This window comes from Podarcis melisellensis (genome assembly GCF_964234715.1).
Source record: "Podarcis melisellensis genome assembly, chromosome: 16".
NCBI classification, from domain to species: domain Eukaryota; kingdom Metazoa; phylum Chordata; class Lepidosauria; order Squamata; family Lacertidae; genus Podarcis; species Podarcis melisellensis.
The window spans coordinates 37,675,971-37,695,048 of NC_138533.1; the positions used below are offsets into that span (position 1 = coordinate 37,675,971).

Below are 19,078 nucleotides of genomic sequence, written 5' to 3' on the forward strand. Positions count from 1 at the left end.
ATAAAGTTGTGGCCTAATTTGACCCATCAACCTGAATTCTTGTGTCCTGTGTCTTTATTTCCTTGGGGGGAGGTGGGAACTCGCCACGCAACTTCATGTTTTCAATTAATACATATCTAACTGACAAACTGACAATGATCTGGAAAGAAGTATCTCTAATTTCCCGTGACAAAGAATTGCCTGGACCAGTGAGTCACTCTTGTCAGTTCTTAATTCTTTATTCTAATTAACTGCTCCCTGCTGTTCAGCTTAGGCCTCAGTAAAATAACATAGCATTTGGGGGTAAAGATGCAACCCAGTAACCCAAAACTGGAGGCCAAGATGGAGAAGATCTCCACAGCCACCATATATTTACCCTTGGTGCTCAAGTAGGTTGGAACAAAGGACAACCACACACTGCAAAACACCAACATGCTGAAAGTGATAAATTTGGCTTCATTGAAACTGTCAGGCAACTTTCTAGCTAGGAAAGCCACCGTGAAGCTCACAATGGCCAGCCAACCCATGAATCCCAGGACACAATAAAACATAAGAGTGGAGCCTTCATTACATTCTAGTATTATTTCTTCAGTCGTTGAGTGCATGTCAACATCTGGGAAGGGAGGAGAAATTGCCAGCCATATGCTACAGATTGTGGCTTGAATAAGGGAGCAGGAAAGAACAATGGAGCTGGCCAATTGTTTTCCCAGCCACTTCCTCATGCTGGAGCCAGGCTTGGTAGCCATGAAAGCCAGAACCACAATGGCGGTTTTGGACAATATGCACGAAATGGCAACTGAGAAGATCATGCCAAAAGCAGTTTGCCGTAGGATGCATGTCAGCTTGTTAGGTTGGCCAATGAAGAGCAAAGCACAAAGGAAGGAGAGGAGGAGGGAGAGGAGGAGAGCGTAGGTGAGGTTCCTGTTGTTGGCTTTGACTAAGGGAGTTGCCTTGTGTTTCACAAATATTCCAAGCACTGCAGCTGTGATGGAAGAAAAGCAGACAGCAAAAGTGGCCAGACTGATCCCCAACGGTTCTCCATAAGACAAGAAAGTTTTATCTTTTGGAAGGCATCCATCCTTGTCACTGTTTGGATACTGATCTTCAGAGCATTCAAAACAGTCGTCCATGTCTGAAAAAGAAAAATGAAAAATACTATACTTGTGAAGCGTCTTGTGCCCAGAAGAAATCAAGGCAAATGGCCAGAAAGCCCTGAATGATGGCTGCTGGTCAGTACTGTTAAAATATATATAGGTATTTGGCCCAATTATTTCTATATACAAGAGGGCAGTATTTGCTTAGGATTCCAGAGCAATGCAGGTCTTCACTACAATTGGAAGAAGAGAAGTTCATCACCTGGATATCACCAATCATAAGTTCTCCCTGTTTCCATCATCTCCTGTTATGCTGAAATCCTTACCTTTGCCTTCCATGAGCATGAGACTATGCTCCAAAACAGGTACATCTTACTGGTATCATTGGACACCATTCTCTTACCATCCTTCTCTACTTATTTTAATTTTCATGTACTGGATCATTCTTGACAATTCTTATAACTAGTATAACCCAAAAATAAATAAAACATCTCCGACCCTTCTGATCTGAAATCTTCCCTTCTGGGCACGGGATGCAATCATAGCAGCAAGGTAGTTTCCCTTCCTTCTTGGTCCGACTGTAGCCCAATTGGCAATTCTCATTGCACAGAGAAAGGGGTTGTGCCTGTCCAAAAAGGAAAGAAGATGGTAATTTCTGACTTAAACATGCCATACCTGTTCCTCAGATGGGGCCAAATTTACCTCCCTGTTTCCCACACTGGCAGGAAGTCTGAAGTGCCAATCAGATCAGGATGACCATTCACATCCCAAGGAGCTGCTGCCCTTGGTCCTTCTGTTGTTTACTTCACAGCAATTGCCCTCCCACTGTCTGATACTGAATGTCCCCTGCTGAACACTGAGCAGGCCGCAAACACCCTGAACCCACTTTTATGGGGCCTTTGAGAACTTTGGCTCACACCTCACCCTTAGGTTCTTGGGTGCTTCTGCTCTTCATTTATTTATTTTTACTGATTGATTTTATATTGAATAAATACATAAGTTGCCAAAGTTTCCTGGTTCTGTGTGTCTTGCTTTCTTCTCACAATTATATGTTTCAGACTTTAGGTGATGACATTTGCTTTGTCGCTTCCTAGCCATATAAGTTTTTTAGCTGTGGCTCCTTTGAACATTATCTGAGAATCTCAGCAGTCCAAACAAGGTATTGTTATGTTATGCTACAGCAATGTTTGGGGTAACAATGAAAAACAGTGATGAAGTTTTTCTGTACTTTTTTGGTTTTTTAAATTCAGTTATAAATAAGCCCACCTATCCAACTTCTTTCTATATCACATTTTGCCATTTTAAGCTTCCCACTGCCTGTGCTGTTTTCAGTTGAATGTTGGTCCCCCTCTTCTTCAGGAGGTGAGTTAAATCACAACTAGTTGAATCTTGGAATAGCTGTTTCAGAGTTTAAATAGTGGACCCCCTTTTTATTAGCACTAAGGAAATGTCTGGGGACACTCTGAAATGGACCTTACCTGGTTGAACCTGATGGGCCACGTGATGGTATCATCATGAATGGAGAGTCTCTTGCTTGAGGGAGCCTGGGGGTTCATCATTCCGACCTTAACTCTGGAAAAAGAGTCATTTGGGAATGTGATCCAGTTGATGATATCCAATTCAGTTACCAAATCCCCCTTCTGGCTAAATGAAACCTCTTCCCCAGCACTATTGTTAAATGAGATGCCTCTCAGAAAGTGGTGGAGCTAAATTAGTGAAGAGAAGAGGGAAGAAATCCACGAGGGTATTAGAAAGAGACAGATGTATAACAGGATGATATTATTTCCCTCCAGTTGTTGGCATCTGTTTGTCTCGAGAACAATGGAGTGTGGCTCCAGGGGTGAGGTTAACCCGCTGTGTTAGCAGCACTGAAGTGACCTCCCCGGGGTGCAAGCCTGGACAGTCCTGGGCTGCCCTGAGGACAAGACTCCCTTCTCAGTCTTGCTTATGTGGTAGAAAGGAAAGCAGAGCAGGACGTTCGGCACCAGCTTGGTTTCAGCAGTTGCCAGAAGGAAGCATAGAAAATAACATCCATCCGCCTAAGAGACTCCACTCTGGATCTGTGTAGGGCTTCCTTTTTAGCCTTTTAGTCTCTGGAAGATATCCCAGAAGGCAGCAGAGGTGGAGAAGATTCATTTCAACTCTGCACAAGGTTGAGATCACGGATTCTGATCACAGTAATTCTAACAGCTCACCCACACCATACATTTAAAGAACTCTTGTTACAGTCATGGTTTCCCCCAGAGAATTATGGAAAGGGAAGTTGCTTAAAGGAGTTGAGAGTTGTGAGGAGACCATTAAGAAACTACCGTTCGCAAGATTCCTTGGTGGAAGCCATGGCTCTTAAAGGGAAACAAGAGTGCTTTAATGTTGCAGATTTGCCGCATGTGTTTTAAAATGAAAGATATAGCAGTCCTATCACATTTCTATGCTGAAAGATGAGGGTATGAAGAAAAAGGGGGGAAAATGGTGCTGGAGGAGACTCTTGAGAGACCCATGGACTGCAAGAAGATCCAACCTATCAATTCTGAAGGAAATCAGCCCTGAGCGCTCACTGGAAGGACAGATCCTGAAGCTGAGGTTACCTTTGGTTACCTCATGAGAAGAGAAGACTCCCTGGGAAAGACCCTGATGTTGGGAAAGATGGAGGGCACAAGGAGAAGGGGACAAAAGAGGACGAGATGGTGGGATAGTGTTCTCAAAGCTACCAACATGAGTTTGACCAAACTGCGGGAGGCAGTGGAAGACAGGAGTGCCTGGCGTGCTCTGGTCCAGGGGGTCACGAAGAGTCGGACACGACTAAACGACTAAACAACAACAAGAAAAAGAGCTTTCTAAACAGTCAAGAAACTATTTTTGCACCCTGAAAGATGGCGAACTATTCTATATTAGCAATAGAGGGACATTACCTGCCATGGCTGTGGATCCAGCCTATTCCCTCTTAGTTCATCCATCATTACGCTGTGTTTGAATCTGGAGAAATGCATGTTTTGTAAAGCATGTGCCACTGCCAAGACTGCATTGTAGATGCTGTAGCTGTGGGCAGTCATGCTCCTTTCAAAGACAGACCCAGGAAGAGTCTCAAGCTTCTCTGTCCCAGTGCAGAGATCATTGTCTTTCTTTTCAAAAGAACAAAGAAATGCCTCTTCCCAGAAGGTTCTGATGAAGCAATCCTCCCTTTCTGTGACAGGGTTTCTCTTCTGAAGAAATTTCTGGAATCCTAGATGATTAGCTGAATGAACTGCAAACGAAATGGCACCATGGAGAAAGCGTATGTCCCAATTTCTTTGAAAGGAAAACGATGTAAAATCCATCTGGGCAGTCATAATCCAGACTTTTGCCTTGATGTCCACTGGCATATTCATTGTTTCTGCCAAGTTGGGTATTATTCCCAATACCATCATGGTGTGAATTTCACCAATCACAACCACGACATTGGCGGTGCTGCCCATAATAACACTGATTGTTTTAGAACCGTCCTCCACCATTTCCATAGACTCACCTGAAAAGGTTAGTTTGGGAAATGTTTCTGTATAATCACAGCAAATACCTCTTTTGGCAAACATGGGAAGGATGTTTTGTACAAATCTCTCTCCGTTGTCATCACTCAGAGTCACCACTCCAATCCACATCCAGCTGAAATGCAGCAGTAGCTGGAGAATCCCATTATACTGATGAGCCACATCAGGGAACATCCGGTGAAGGAACTCTTCTTGGATGTGGTTACTCAGCATAGGAGAAGAGCCATAGATGAACTGAAAATGATTGTAAAAATTATGCTTGCAAATTCCATCCACTTTGGTGTTTTTATATACCCTCTTATCGTGAATGAACACAGTTGAGACTGCATAGAGAAAATTTAAAACTTTTTAAAAATAAAGATACATAAAAGTTGAACATTGGGGCCCTATATGGAGAGTCTAGAATTCCTTCAATTTACAGTGGTACCTCAGCTTACAAACACTTCGGGTTACAGACTCCGCTAACCCAGAAGTAGTACCTCGGGTTAAGAACTTTGCCCCAGGGTGAGAACAGAAATCGTGTGCTGGCGGCATGGCCAAGGCAGGTGGCCCCATTAGCTAAAATGGTACCTGATGTTAAGAACAGTTTCAGGTTAAGAACAGAACTCCGGAACAAATTAAGTTCACAGCCAGAGGTACCACTGCATACATTTTATTTTTTGCTCAGTCATACTTAGAGTCTAAGGTCTTTGCTTCCCCTATATTTTCAGTAAAGGGAAAAGCACAGCAGGGGTCACTTCTGACTTAAATTTCCCATGTGAATGTCACCATCAGAACATATAAGCAAACAGTATCAGCCACGTGAACACAGAATAAAGAGCAACTATGACTAGTTTCTGTTGAAGAATCCATAGGACAGCTCTTTGAACCATAAATTGGGGAAAATAAAATTAAAATGCATTTGTAAAGGCCATTGAGCCCAATCAAGCAATGATGATTTTTGATGACTGGACTGCATCTGAACCTCAATCATGGATTCTGTGCTGGAATGCTTAAATATTGGAGAGGAGGGAATTAGCCTTCCCTGCACTGAGAAATCAAACATGCCATGCAGAATTCAAGACAGAATGGTTGTTCCTCATATTCTGGTGTATTATGTGCAGGGATGAGTTTTGTTCATTGTGAGTCATTCACACTTTGTAATATCAAGCTGGGGCCTTAAGGGATAGAATCCAATAGAAGTGTGAATAGCATCCTAAATCGCCACACTCAGTGCACACATCTCTGTGAATCCCTCAACCTACAGCGTGGAAGGATGCAGTGCAGGATAAATGTGAATGGCTTCTTCAATGGCTCTCTTACCTGTGGCATCTTGTAGATACTCAGGACCGTTGCCATGTGGAGACAGATGTCAGAATTCGGTCCCCCAATGACGGCTACTGGACTGTTCTCAACACCACACTTATAGTTGGGGATGAGTCTGCCCCATCCAGACAGCAGCTCCATGGAGCCATGATAGGTCCAGCTTGCAACGAAATGGCTGTTCAAGATGTGGAATCCCAGGGTGACATTGGGCAAGTTCTGTGGGTTGTCATTTATCTCCTTTACAGCAAAAACCAAAGCCACAATGTGCTGGTAGAGTTGTGTCATGAGCCTGCAATGAGGGGTTCATTTTGCATCTTCTACAGCAAATGACATTGTCTACATATCTACTTATCTATCTAATGAGAGAAAAATACATCAGATGAGAACAGACTAGAGCTTGAATACCCTTGACAAACAAAACTGGATATATAGACAAGAATCCCATATTATTTATTGAAATAATGATGAAATACTTCAAACATTTCAATCTATAGAATTTTCTTCTGATTCTTGCCTTGCTCAAGTTCCATGCAATATTTCAAATGCATAGAATAGGCTTCAATTATACTTCACACCACCTTTCACTCCATATTCAGGGTGGTCTACAATAGAGATAGCACTCCCAATAAGATGCTAAGTTGGGGTTTTGAAATTCCATGTGTTACTCCCTTGTTCCACTGCCCCCAGGGCCCTATGGCCTGCAGGTAGGAGCATCTCTGTTTGAACAATCTAAGCTTGATTACTACTACAACTACAAATGCTGATATATCAGTACAGGTGATTCAGGTGAAGTGTTCACATCCTTGATTTTCCATGATATTAACAAGGCATCTTGAATTGGATCTGATAGTTCCTCAGTGAACTCAGGTGCCTGCAAACTTAAAGCAACAACTTTTATCAGAAGAGAAGCAGCCTGAGATTGAGTTGAAGAGGGGATTTGTTCTTCTGTTTTGACAGCCAGGTCTGGTATTAATCACAGATCAGTATTATTTTTAAAACTATGCTTGTTTTATTTCTTAAAGTGAATATTTGTTGCTTTTCAACCACTACCTCTTACCATATACACATTATGAAAAGATCTCTCTTTTCCATTGAGAAACATTTGTATCCCCATTCAGCGGGGGGCAGAAACACCCCACAACAATGTCCTGGCTGCAAGGGTAATATTTTCCCCACACCCCTCTTTCCTTGAATCACATAATCCTCTTTCCATGCTGCCTTTCCCTGTGCCAGTTAATGAAGAGGTCACTCTCCTGGAGAAAAGAGGCAAAATCCCAAAAAACTGGATGGAGAGGAAGAAAAGCCCAGCCCTTCTTCCCTTGATAATGGGTCCTCATTGGAAGGGTAAGATTTAATTCACATCATTTATCCTGGGCATCTAGGTTACTATTTCCATCACTCACCTTCCCCTTTGCAAGTCAGTGGAGTGATCTGCCCACCCCACCACAACCTTTGGGATACCAAGGCCATTTCTGGCAGGCTGAGATTTTCCCCACTTTATTCTTTCCTGAGAGTGCATAATCTGTTTTCAGCCTCCTCCCCTGTCCCCACAATTCCTATTGTGTCCCCCTCAAGTCCGCTCAGGCAGGAGAACCACTGCAGCAATCATTCTGAAATATGACAGAACTTGTTCCTTAGAGGAGGTGAGCACGCCTACAAATTGCACCCAAATTATATCCGGTTGGACAAATTCAATGATGCACAAGAGAAAATAAATACATCTGCTATTGCTACTATTAAAGTTGGGAATGTGGTAAACTGGACTTGCTTCACGAACATTAATTTAAGACTATGGTAGACACTCTTAGCAGAAATGGGCTCGAGCTCTCAGGTCCCCACTTCCCCGCCCCAGATAAAAGCACATCAAACGCAGAAGCACAATAATTACTTATAAGGAAAGCCGATTGCACCAACAGCAAAATATGAATACATTTAATATGGATGCATTATATTGTTAAATAAACAGTTCCTCACATCGGGTCATCAAAGAGTTTAGCAGAGGGACGTTCTTTGAATGTTATCTTGTTCATGAATGTATAGACCTGAGACATGATGCCAGCAATCATGAGGTCTCCTGACTGATGATATTTGTGAAGAATGGGAAGAGGGTCACTGGTGGGGCACTGAACCAAAGGAATATTGCATGTAGTTAGAGGCAACAGTATTAATAGTAAGATCACAAATGCTACCATCTTGCAGGAAAACTCTTTACTGCAAAGGACACTTCATCTTTTTGTAATGATAGAGTCTCTGCCTTAAATTAGTACTCCAGCAGCTGAGTTGAAGAAGGCAGAACTGAAGAATCAGTAACCAGATGAAAGAGCCCTGCATTTCTATAGCCTTAGTTTACATTTTGAATGTGCCCACTTGAACTCTCCTGGGTTGGGGAAATATAGCTGTGATTATGATTAATTTGATAATTACAGGAGATATAATTTATGGCAGCTGTTGTTTATAACTCACTCATAATTGTTAAAGAAATCATGTCCCCCCCCCCAATAGCAAATGTCTTCTTTGATCCTGCTCAAAGTTATAGAGAATCACAGGAGAGAGGGGAAAATAGAAGATTTGTACTCCCTCTCCCATGGAAATGGAAAAACTTTTGCACTTTCCTCCATGTGTGAATGGAGGTGGGCAAGGCTATATGTCAAATTAGAAGAGGCTTGGGGTGGTATTCAATATTCGTCCTACTCAGAGTAGTTCCATTGAATTTAATGAGCATGAGTAACATAGGTTAAATAATTCAGGATTTAGTTGAATACACCCCTTGGTCTCCACCTTTTACAAGAGCAGTAGTTCAGGCCAGTCTTAGCCCAGCCTCTTCAGAGTAGGGTGCCTTGCATAAATCTAGTCAGTTGCAGTCACTTTCTGGAAATGGCACCTTTTATGTATTTATGTATTTTGAGTTTATGTATATTGAGCGGTAAAAGAAGATTTGCATAATATCTCGTAGTGTCCCTGTATAACCTTTAGAAGACATCTGAAGGCAACCCTGTATAGGGATACTGTTTAACGTTGGATGTTTTATTATGTTTTCATATATGCTGGAGCCCACCCAGAGTGGCTTTTTCCTCAGAAAAAAAGGTTAGGGGACTTTGTCCAAAGCCTTACTGAAATCAAGATACACTATGTCCACAGCATTCCCCTGATCCACCAAGCATGTAACTCCATAAAAAATTGGTAATCACAGCATGCTTTTTAAGAGCTCACAGACTGACGGAAGAATTATCTGTTCTAGGAGCCTTTCTGGTTTTGGATGCAGCTCATCAGGTCTTGGAGATCTGAATTTATTTAAAATTGTTAGCTGTTCCCTTACCTCCTCTTTTCCTATCTTGGGCTACATCTCCATCCTTACATCATTTATTTTAAATAAAAAAAAAATGTTCAGTAGCACCTTAAAGACCAACTAAGCTTGGGTATAAACTTTTGTGTGCATGCACACTTCTTCAGATACACAAACGCTTATACCCAGAACAAACTTAGTTGGTCTCTAAGGTGCTAATGAACATTTTATTATTATTCTTTTGACTGCATCAGACCAACACAGTTACCTACCTGAATCTAGAATCATTTATTTGGTTATCTCCTGGTTGGACACTGCTTTCTTTTTGGGTGAAGATAGAAGCAAAGTAGGCTTTGAGTAGTTCTGCCTTCTCTCTGTCACCTAATAGAGTTTCTCATGTTCCTCACACAGAGAACCTACCACTTGTTTGTCCTTCCTCTTTCTTTGAACATAGCCAAATAACCCTTTTTTAAAAAATTACTTCTCTTCCTTATTCTGATCTTCATTTTACAACTGTTGGCTACTTGTGTATGCTCCTCTTTTATGATTCTCCATTTCTTACACATGTCCTTCCTGACTCTCAGCTCATCTGTAAGCTCCTTATGCAGCCACATTGGTTTCCTTAGATGCCTCCCACTTTTCTTTCTTGTTGGAATTGTCTGCCTTTGGGCCTTCAACATTTCGCATTTAGAAGCTCCCATCCCTATTGGGCTCCCTTCTATTCATTCCAGACTATGGACCTCACCCAGTAGCTCCTTAAGCTACCGGGGCCTCTATGAATACTTTCCACTTTGGATCCAGGACATGGGCGCGAGTCAAAATGCTGGGGGTGGAAGTGGTGGCAGTATTGGCAGCGGCAGCAGCACTGCCCCTATCCTCTACTGGGCTCCGGGGGCCACGGCTTCCTCAGGGCTGCCTTTCACCACCAGGCTGCAGCTCCACTCCCAGCTCAGGCCTGAGCATGAGGTGGAAGTAGCAGAGAGAAGGAGGAGTAGGGGCAGTGGCCACCTCTCCTCCACTGGGCTCCAGCACTTGAGGAAGTGTGAAGGCCGTAGCTTCCTTGGTGCTAGCTCAGTGGGAGGGAGGGAAAGAGCTGCCATTGAACAGCCCCCACCACTGCCAGAGGGGCAGAGAGCACCCAGAGCCCCTTTGCCTCCTGCTCCCCCTGTGCCAGCAGCCACTCATGCCCCCACTCCTTTCCATGTGCTGCCGCCACCTTCCTGCTGAGCTCACAGTTCCCAGGGGCCATGCGCTCTGCACACCTCAGTGGTGCCAGGAAGCCACAGTTATCCACTGGGGCTGGGAAAGGTGAAGCAAAGGGCTGTCTTTGCTTCCACGCTCTGCCAACCTGACACATCAATGTTTTTCAGCTCTGATTGGAGGAGAGTCTGGCTTCTCCCAGCAGCCACCACAACAGCCTTCTTTCATTGCTAAACTTATTTAGACACTGAGAAGAGCAGAAAGTTGTGCTCCTCAATAGTGGCTGCCCAAAGGAGGACACACGGATCCCAGGACATTCCTGGATCCAATCAGAGAGCAGGCTGACTTCTTTGAATCTGGGATGCCCTGCTCACAAGAGAACAGTTGAGTGCTATGTTCTATGTATTCTGAGTTCTCCCTACGGCCTTCCTCCAGCTTATTCACTTCTATGTCTTCTTTAAAGGAAGTGGAATTAAGTGGAGGGATATTAGGTGGACCTAGGAGATCAGGGTTAAAATCAGTCATGAAGTTCACGGTGTCACCCTGAGCCAGCTGGCTGCCTTCTCCCTGCTAGTTTTTATAAGCCAGTAGCGACAGGGGTCAGATACCAATGGAACTGAAAAACCCACAATTCCTCTTTGAACCAGCTTTCCATTTTTCATTGAACTGGGAAGCTTCATTGGAACTAAGATTACTTGCTGAGGAACAACCCTGTGAAGACCTCAGGAGAACATTTAACACCCTGCCAACCTTTAGTCTCCAAGTATAGCCTTTCCCTTAGGTGCTTCCACCAACAGGGACACCTTATGATCTGCAAATCCAAGAGTGTTTGACCATGCAACAATTGCTCAAAGAACACTCATATCAAACCCTATGCTCTGTGGTTTAGACACCAGTGCCACCTGCGTCCCTTATAAGGGACAAGCGCACTACTCAATAACAAATATGCATTATTATTTTGATATTACTATAAGTCACAGAGCTCAATGCTCTAAGGAGATACCTTAGTAATTACCTCAAATTGCTGGGTTTCATCATCCATCTTGCCAAACCCCATGTACATTATATCAAGCCATGAACACAATCAATATCAGAGTGTGAAAGTGTATATAAAATAAATCCTGTGTCATTTAGAGCCTAGATGAGAAATTCTGAACGTGCAAGTTTTCATGGACCAAATCTTTGGCATTTTCTCTTTATCAAAAGAATCCAGAGTCATTCAGTAAAAGTTCCTGTAATGCAGTTTATGGTAGATGAGATAGAAATCTGACTTTCGGCATCCCTGTTGGCCCCAAGATGGTAGAAACATTCCTGCTGCAGATTCTTCTCTTCCTGTGGCTACAGTTGCCTCCAACTGAGAGCAAGGAACACTCTGCTAGATGCACCATGATGGAGCCTTTCCAGCTTCCATACCAGAATTATCAGAGAGGGGACCTAATCATTGGAGGGATTGTTAATTACTTTGGCTTTGTATTTGAAGAAAAAGATTTCCATGAGCACCCAAATACCAAGCTCATAGATGAACTTTTGTAAGTAAAAATCTCTATCCATCATAGTGTACCCTTGGTGAGCTCATGAATGCTACAATTACACCAGTCAGACTATGCAACCCTCATACCACGTTTCTATTTGACTTTTATCAAGGGGGGGATATTAAACATATATTTTCTCCTTTTTACATTGTGATCTTGTCACCTTCTTCTTTGTTGCTTGATTCTGCTTCTTGGGCTTTCTATCTTCTGCCTGTTCTGCTTTCTTATCACCTGATCCCATGGCTCTCACCGCTTTCTCCCAACTTCATCTTCAACCTCCCTCTATGTTTCCTTTCACACCATTAAGGCCCGGTTTTCCTTTGCAGCAAAGCTGGATCCTGATATTCACAATCACTATCATTCTGACAGTCACAGATAAATGTGACATATGAATATCATAGATTTTGGATTATACCTGCTGCTATACAATGTAAACCATACTGGATAATAAAAAAAGCAGGTGCAAACTTGTTTTGGCAAAATGAAGTATCTATCTGGCTGGTTTACAGAGTAGACCCACTGAAATTAATACACCTAACTTAGTCTGAACTATTAATCATAATCGGCCTTCACTTAGTATGACTAACATTGGCTACAGTATTTTTTGTACAGCCACAATTTTATTTGAAGGAGGGAAAGAGGGAAACTCAGTTACCATGGAAGAATAAACCCTGTTCCACCTGATGTGCTCTAATTTCTGCTCCCCACCTACACCAAGCACTGATTATCTGAGAGGCTCCAGTCAGAATTTCTGACTTGGCAACTTCTCATCCAATGAGTGTCCATTGGTTGCTGAAAGGAAATAAGGAGTTAAGGGAAGGATGTGGCAATTTATGTACATGTATGTGAGCCAGGAAGTTACAAATGTGCTTAAGAGGGAGAGGAGGAGAATACCTCTGACACACTGTATAACTCTTTTATTAGTGACACACCAAAGTGCTACCAGAATATCCTCTCCCTGGTGTTTGCTGTGAGAGAAATAAACAAGAACCCTAATATTGTACCAAATATGACCTTTGGGCTTCACATCACTGATAGCTACTTAAATGCAAGAATGACTTATCAGAACACCCTGAAACTTCTGTCCATCACAGAAAGGATTGTCCCCAACTTCAAATGCGAGAAGAAGAAAAGTAAGGTAGCTTTTATTGGGGGACTTGACTCTGACATCTCTCTCCACATGGCTACTGTCTTAGGCATCTACAAGATTCCACAGGTATAGTAAGACTGGGGGCTGTCAAGCTCTTCTGCCTCGGGTACAATAATTATCTTCTGGGTTCTCAATGCTTTCTTTTACTTTGGCTGGCGAGCTATGCACTAGTGGTTGGAGGAGAGGGGCTTTGGTGCTTGCCAGACTTTGTCTCCCCTGTGTCACTGGGAAGCAGCAGGGAGGTTGGAACTGGACAAATGCAGCAGGAGGAGTCTTCCTCCTGCTCCGAGGAAGCTGCACAACACCAGTTGCAAGAGGCCAGAGAAACTCTGGTACTCCTCCCCACCAACAACTGCTGGAGATGCACATTATGCCGTAAATGAATTTCTTTCCTTTTTACCCTAATCAGTTCCACAAGCATGTGTCGTTTTTTCCTTCTGGTATCTCTCTCCACAAGGCTTAATGTCTTAGGCATCTACAAGATTCTACAGGTATAGTAAGTGTGGGGGCTGTGAAGCTTTTCTGCCTCTGGTACAATAGTTATCGTCTGGGTTCTCCATGCTTTCTTTTACTTTGGCTCATTTTTCAGAAAAAGTAGGTGAAAGATAAAAATATAACCTTTTTTTCTTTTCTAAAAGGTTTCACAAAAATTCATCAGCATATCAGTGTCCATTTCTCTCATTTTTGTAAGCAGTTCTGGCTAATCCACAGATTTCCCAGCCGTTTCTCCTAATGTAATATAATTCTGGATTTCATTTTCACTAATGTATGCACTTTTGCGACCAGTGTGATTTGAATATAAATCTTTGCTTTTGGTTGGGGAAGCCAATTGCAAAATTCAGAGAAGTACAAATGTCAGAGGACAGCTGCATTTTGGCTCACAAATTGTTGCAGGAATTCTGAATCAGGAGATTTTTAAAATTATTAATATGTTAATTGAACAGAATTCCTCTCCTAACCCTAGTTGTGTCTCATCACAAAAGTTCAAACTAAGCAAGGGAGTTCCTAGCCACTTGTCCTGATTTTGTCCACTAGCCATAGGTTCCCCTCTCATGAAATATATGACAATGTCCAAGTACAAAGAAGTTTCTGAACAGACAATCCCTCCACCCTTCCGTTGAGCTGTGCTTCTTTCTTCCCAACTAACAAAACCTGTGGGTATAGGTCCAGATCTTGAATTATTTTAGTGGTGTACATCACCGCAAAGTATAGGAAAACTTGATGCCTTTATTTATAACCGTTTCCTCTAACTCTCCAATTCTTGTGGGGTTGATTTCTTCCTCCAGATTGCTTACTGCGTATTAGCTCCAGTGAGAAGCCCAGAGTTGCAGCCCCAGACATTCTACCGAACGGTGCCCAATGAGAAATATCAATATGCAGGGATTGTCATGCTACTTCTACATTTCCAGTGGACATGGGTAGGAATTGTGGCATCCGATGATGAAAATGGAGAGACCTTTATGCAAAGCTTAGTGCCAATGCTTTCTCAGCATGGAGTCTGTACGGCTTTCAATGAAAAACTACCGGCCTTATCTCAGGGTCTAGATAATTTCAGTTTCTTAGAACGCGTTCGGGCCAAGTCCTCTTTCCTGGTGGCCTCAGAAGTCAACATTTTGGTTCTGTGTGCAGAACCTGAGACCATTACAGTTGTGAAATGGATGCAATATTTCTATTCAGTAGCTGAAGACATTGCAGAGAAGTCTACAGGCACCGTGTGGATTTTTACAGCCCAGTGGGCTTTCTCTTCAGAAACAATGCAAAGGTATTATGACATACAAGTCTTTGATGGTGCCTTGTCTTTTGCAATTCACACAGAGAAAGTCCAGGGATTTAAAGAATTCCTTCAGACCCTGAACCCCAACTCTCCAAATGGAGATGGGTTCCTCCAGGCCTTTTGGCAACAGGCATTCAACTGTTTATTTTCTGCTTCCAATGGGCACAAGGAAAACAGAAAGACCTGCACTGGCCATGAGAGTCTGGAGAGCCTTCCTGGGCATATTTTTGAAATGACCATGACTGGCCAAAGTTACAGTATCTATAATGCGGTTTATGCCATTGCACATTCTTTACATCAGATGCACTCATCCAGGTCAAAATGCAGAATGGTGGCAGGCAGAGGTGGGCTCGATCCTCCAAAACTGCAACCTTGGCAGGTGAGATTTCCTGTTCAGAACAAACCTTTGCAAAGTTGATCAAGAGAAAGGAGTATTGTGAAAAAATTAAGAATTTGTTTGAAACAATTAAGGTTTGTTTCTTCCCATGACTGCCCACCCATTCTGTCCACCGACACCCACTATTTTCTAGAACCTGCATTTGTTTCTGCACTAAAGAGGAACATATAGGGCTATTTTCAAATGTGGTTGCCTGGTCTGTTTTTTAACTTGCTTCCAGTGATGTTCATTGATCATAGTGGACCTGCAAGTTCAGGTCACTTTACATTGGTGGGGAAAAGAGCTGCTCTCCATTTCTTTGCCCCCTTCTCCCTGCACACCCACCTTGCAGTAGGGGCAGTTCCAGGGCTTCCTGACATGGCACCATTTTGCCTTTGCACATGGACCCCAGAGCTGCACCCTCACACAAGTGGCAGGCCAGCTATACTTGCTAGAAATACTAATGTGTTTCAAATGTTGTAGACTGCACTGTTTTGGACTACTTTCTATTGTGTGAAATATATTGATGGATACTTCTTGTTTCTAAAATCCATAAAAGCTCTCCTTTTATAAACTTTGCCTTTGTTTTCTTCTGCCTAGCTGCACTCGTTCTTGAGGAGTATCTCCTTCAACAACAGTGCTGGTGACTTAGTGTCCTTTGATGAGAATGGGGAATTAGCAGGTGGATTTGATATTATTAACTGGGTTACTTTTCCAAACCAAACCTTCTCCCGAGTGAAAGTAGGAAAGATAGTTCCACAAGATTCACAAAATGTAGACTTCAGTATGGATGAGGAAGCCATCACATGGCACAGAGCTTTTAATCAGGTGGGACCATTGGATTCTTAAAAATGAGATTTTTTTAATAAGAATACAAATAATAAAGTTAATGTAGATATTCTTTATCATTAATTAGAAAATTGTTTAAGTATAACCCATGTTATTTTACCATTGCACATGAGGTGAGAAGTAGATATTTTCTTCCTTAGAGTTTTGGTTTAAAAGTATATAATGGTAATATATTCCACTATATTGCATATGGATATTGTTGACTACCATCTCCCATCCTCCCTGATCACTGGCCAGGCTGGTTTTCAAACTGATGAGAGTTACAGTCCAATACCATTTGGTGGGCCAAAGGTTCCACATCCCTGATATATAGGATTTCAAAACATTTCAATGCGTTGCACATTTATGTACGAGTAAATCATGCTGAACCAAGTGAGATTTACAGCTCAGAAGACAAGGACAGGATAAGTTACCCATTTGTTTTGAAAGAAGACTGATGGTCTTGAGGAGCTTCCTATGTTACCTTCTTTTTTAACTCCCTGTATTTCAAATTCTGGGAACGCAGGTGGCGCTGTGGGTTAAACCACAAAGCCTAGGACTTGCCGGTCAGAAGGTCGGCACTTCGAATCCCCGTGACGGGGTGAGCTCCCATTGCTCGGTCCCTGCTCCTGCCAACCTAGCAGTTCGAAAGCACTCAAAGTGCAAGTAGATAAATAGGTACTGCTATGGCAGGGAGGTAAACAGCCTTTCTGTGTGCTGCTCTGGTTTGCCAGAAGCGGCTTAGTCATGCTGGTCACATGACCCGGAAGCTGTACTCTGGCTCCCTTGGTGAGTAAAGCGAGATGAGCGCCCCAACTCCAGAGTCGGCCACGACTGGACCTAATGGTCAGGGGTCCCTTTACCTTTACCTATTTCAAATTCTGTTGTCTCACCTGTCCTCTCTCTATCCTCCACCTTTATGCAAATGAAAAATTCAATATTCCTTCTCATTCACTCCCAATATTTACACCGCAGTTTATTTATGTATACAACACACCTTTCTGGAATAATGTTAATCAGTTAGCTGATCTCTTCTCTTTGGTTAAAACTGTGTTGTTCACAAGGCATAAGAGAGCTACATTTTCTCCTCTTTTTATGGCTAGGTGCTGCCCCTTGCCTTGTGTAATGATCGCTGCCAGCCAGGCTACAGCAGAAAAAAGAAGGAGGGGCTGCCATTTTGTTGCTATGATTGTGCTTCATGTCCACATGGGATGATTTCAAATCAAACGGGTAGGAGACATCATCTGCTAATTTGTATAATCGTCCTGATGTCTATTTCAACTGTTTCCCTCTATTAGTAGTTCAGTACTCCTAAAGAGAAGAGCAGCTGCACTGATATCTGGAAGAAAAAAGAAACAGTTGGAGAAACTAGATCCAGAACTTTTACAAACGAGATCTCTGGAAATAGGTGTGGAATATGTCTGGTGTTATCTGCCTGCTTCCCACATGCTACATTGTTAGGAGTGCATAGTTTTAGTTATGAGCCAGAAAAAAACATAGAACTGTCTCCTTATGGAGAACTGTCCTCAGCCCAGCCTCAGAGCCCAAAGTGGCTGTTCTCAAGAAGCCTCCATCACCATGAAGATCTCTCTGGGTGTGACCAACTGTAGTTAAGGGCACAACCAAAGACAATGTTTCTGATTGTTAACTGCAGATGAAAGACAGAGTAGAACTCATTGCGGATTATGCATAATGACAGGAGATTGTAGAGTTTTCAATATTCACTTATCTCTGATATGTTCATCAACTAATTAATGCCTTATTTGTCGGAACTCATATATCACTCATTGTTTCAGATATGGATTATTGTTTCCAATGCCAAGATGACCAATTTCCAAACAAGGACAGAGATCAGTGCATCCCCAAACGCCAACATTTTCTTTCCTACGCAGAACCTTTAGGGTTCGTTTTAGCTTCCTTAGCTCTGGTCTTTTCTCTGGTCACAGCTTTGATACTTGGCGTCTTCTCTAGGAATGGGGACACTCCCATTGTCAAAGCCAACAACCGGGACCTCACCTACACTCTGCTTCTTTCCCTCTTGCTCTGCTTCCTCTGCTCCTTGCTGTTCATTGGCCAGCCTCACCCAGTCAGCTGCTCTTTACGACAAGCTGCTTTTGGCATCATCTTCTCCATTGCTGTGTCTTGTGTCTTGGCCAAAACCATCACAGTGGTTCTGGCTTTCATGGCCACCAAACCAGGATCCAGGATGAGGAAATGGGTGGGGAAATCTCTCACAAACTCGGTTCTTCTTGGTTGCTGCTCCGTTCAAACCAGCATTTGTGTTGCTTGGCTCTGTACGGCTCCTCCATTCCCAGATGTGGACATGAATTCTCTGATGGAGGAAATCATTGTGGAATGCAACGAAGGTTCTGTCGCGATGTTTTATTCTGTCCTGGGTTATCTGGGATTCCTGGCCATGGTCAGCTTCACTATGGCTTTCCTGGCCAAGAGGTTGCCGGACAGTTTCAACGAAGCCAAGTTCATCACCTTCAGCATGTTGGTGTTCTGCAGCGTTTGGCTGTCCTTTGTTCCCTCTTATCTGAGCACCAAAGGAAAGCAGATGGTGGCTGTGGAGGTCTTTTGCATCTTGGCCTCCAGCGCAGGTTTGCTGGGTTGTATCTTTTCCCCCAAATTGTACATACTTCTTCTGAGGCCCGACTTGAACAGCAAAGACCACTTAATTCTGAGGAGCAAATAGGAATCAACTTGCATTAATGCTTTTAATTTTTGCATTGTTTGCTGGCATTTATTGAATGAAAAGCAGAAAAAGTAATTCCTTGTATTTCTCAATTCGTATCTTTTTCATCCCTCTCTTGTCATTGGCTATTTGTATACAGCATTTTCCACAAGTGAATCTGTGCTGAAAGTGGTCTGCAGAATAATCTAAACACTGTAATACATAAGAACACAGGAAGAGCCTAGTGGATCAGGCCCATAGCCCTTCTGGTCCAGCCTCCCGTTCTCACAGTGGCCACCCAGATGCCCCAAAGGGGAAGCTGCAAGCAGGATTCAAGCATAAGAACACTTTCGCCTCCT

General features: G+C 42.9%; 2 protein-coding genes across 2 annotated transcripts; one reads left to right on the forward strand and one right to left on the reverse strand.

Annotated features, from left to right (window-relative positions):
• Window positions 1–209: 209 nt before the first annotated feature.
• LOC309358908 (vomeronasal type-2 receptor 26-like) lies at window positions 210–11,424 on the reverse strand (the record flags this gene model as incomplete). Its single annotated transcript, XM_081892175.1, has 7 exons — window positions 210–1,111; window positions 1,572–1,698; window positions 2,552–2,779; window positions 3,983–4,828; window positions 5,897–6,188; window positions 7,874–8,022; window positions 11,398–11,424. 7 exons carry the CDS (start codon window positions 11,422–11,424, stop codon window positions 210–212), a joined length of 2,571 nt encoding a protein of 856 aa, XP_081748301.1.
• A 254-nt stretch (window positions 11,425–11,678) lies between these two features.
• Window positions 11,679–18,808, forward strand: LOC309358909 (vomeronasal type-2 receptor 26-like; the record flags this gene model as incomplete). Its single annotated transcript, XM_081892176.1, has 6 exons — window positions 11,679–11,911; window positions 12,839–13,130; window positions 14,351–15,217; window positions 15,815–16,042; window positions 17,146–17,272; window positions 17,839–18,808. The coding sequence occupies 6 exons, from the start codon at window positions 11,679–11,681 to the stop codon at window positions 18,738–18,740; spliced, it is 2,649 nt and encodes an 882-aa protein (XP_081748302.1). The 3' UTR covers window positions 18,741–18,808.
• Between the last annotated feature and the right edge of the window lie 270 nt (window positions 18,809–19,078).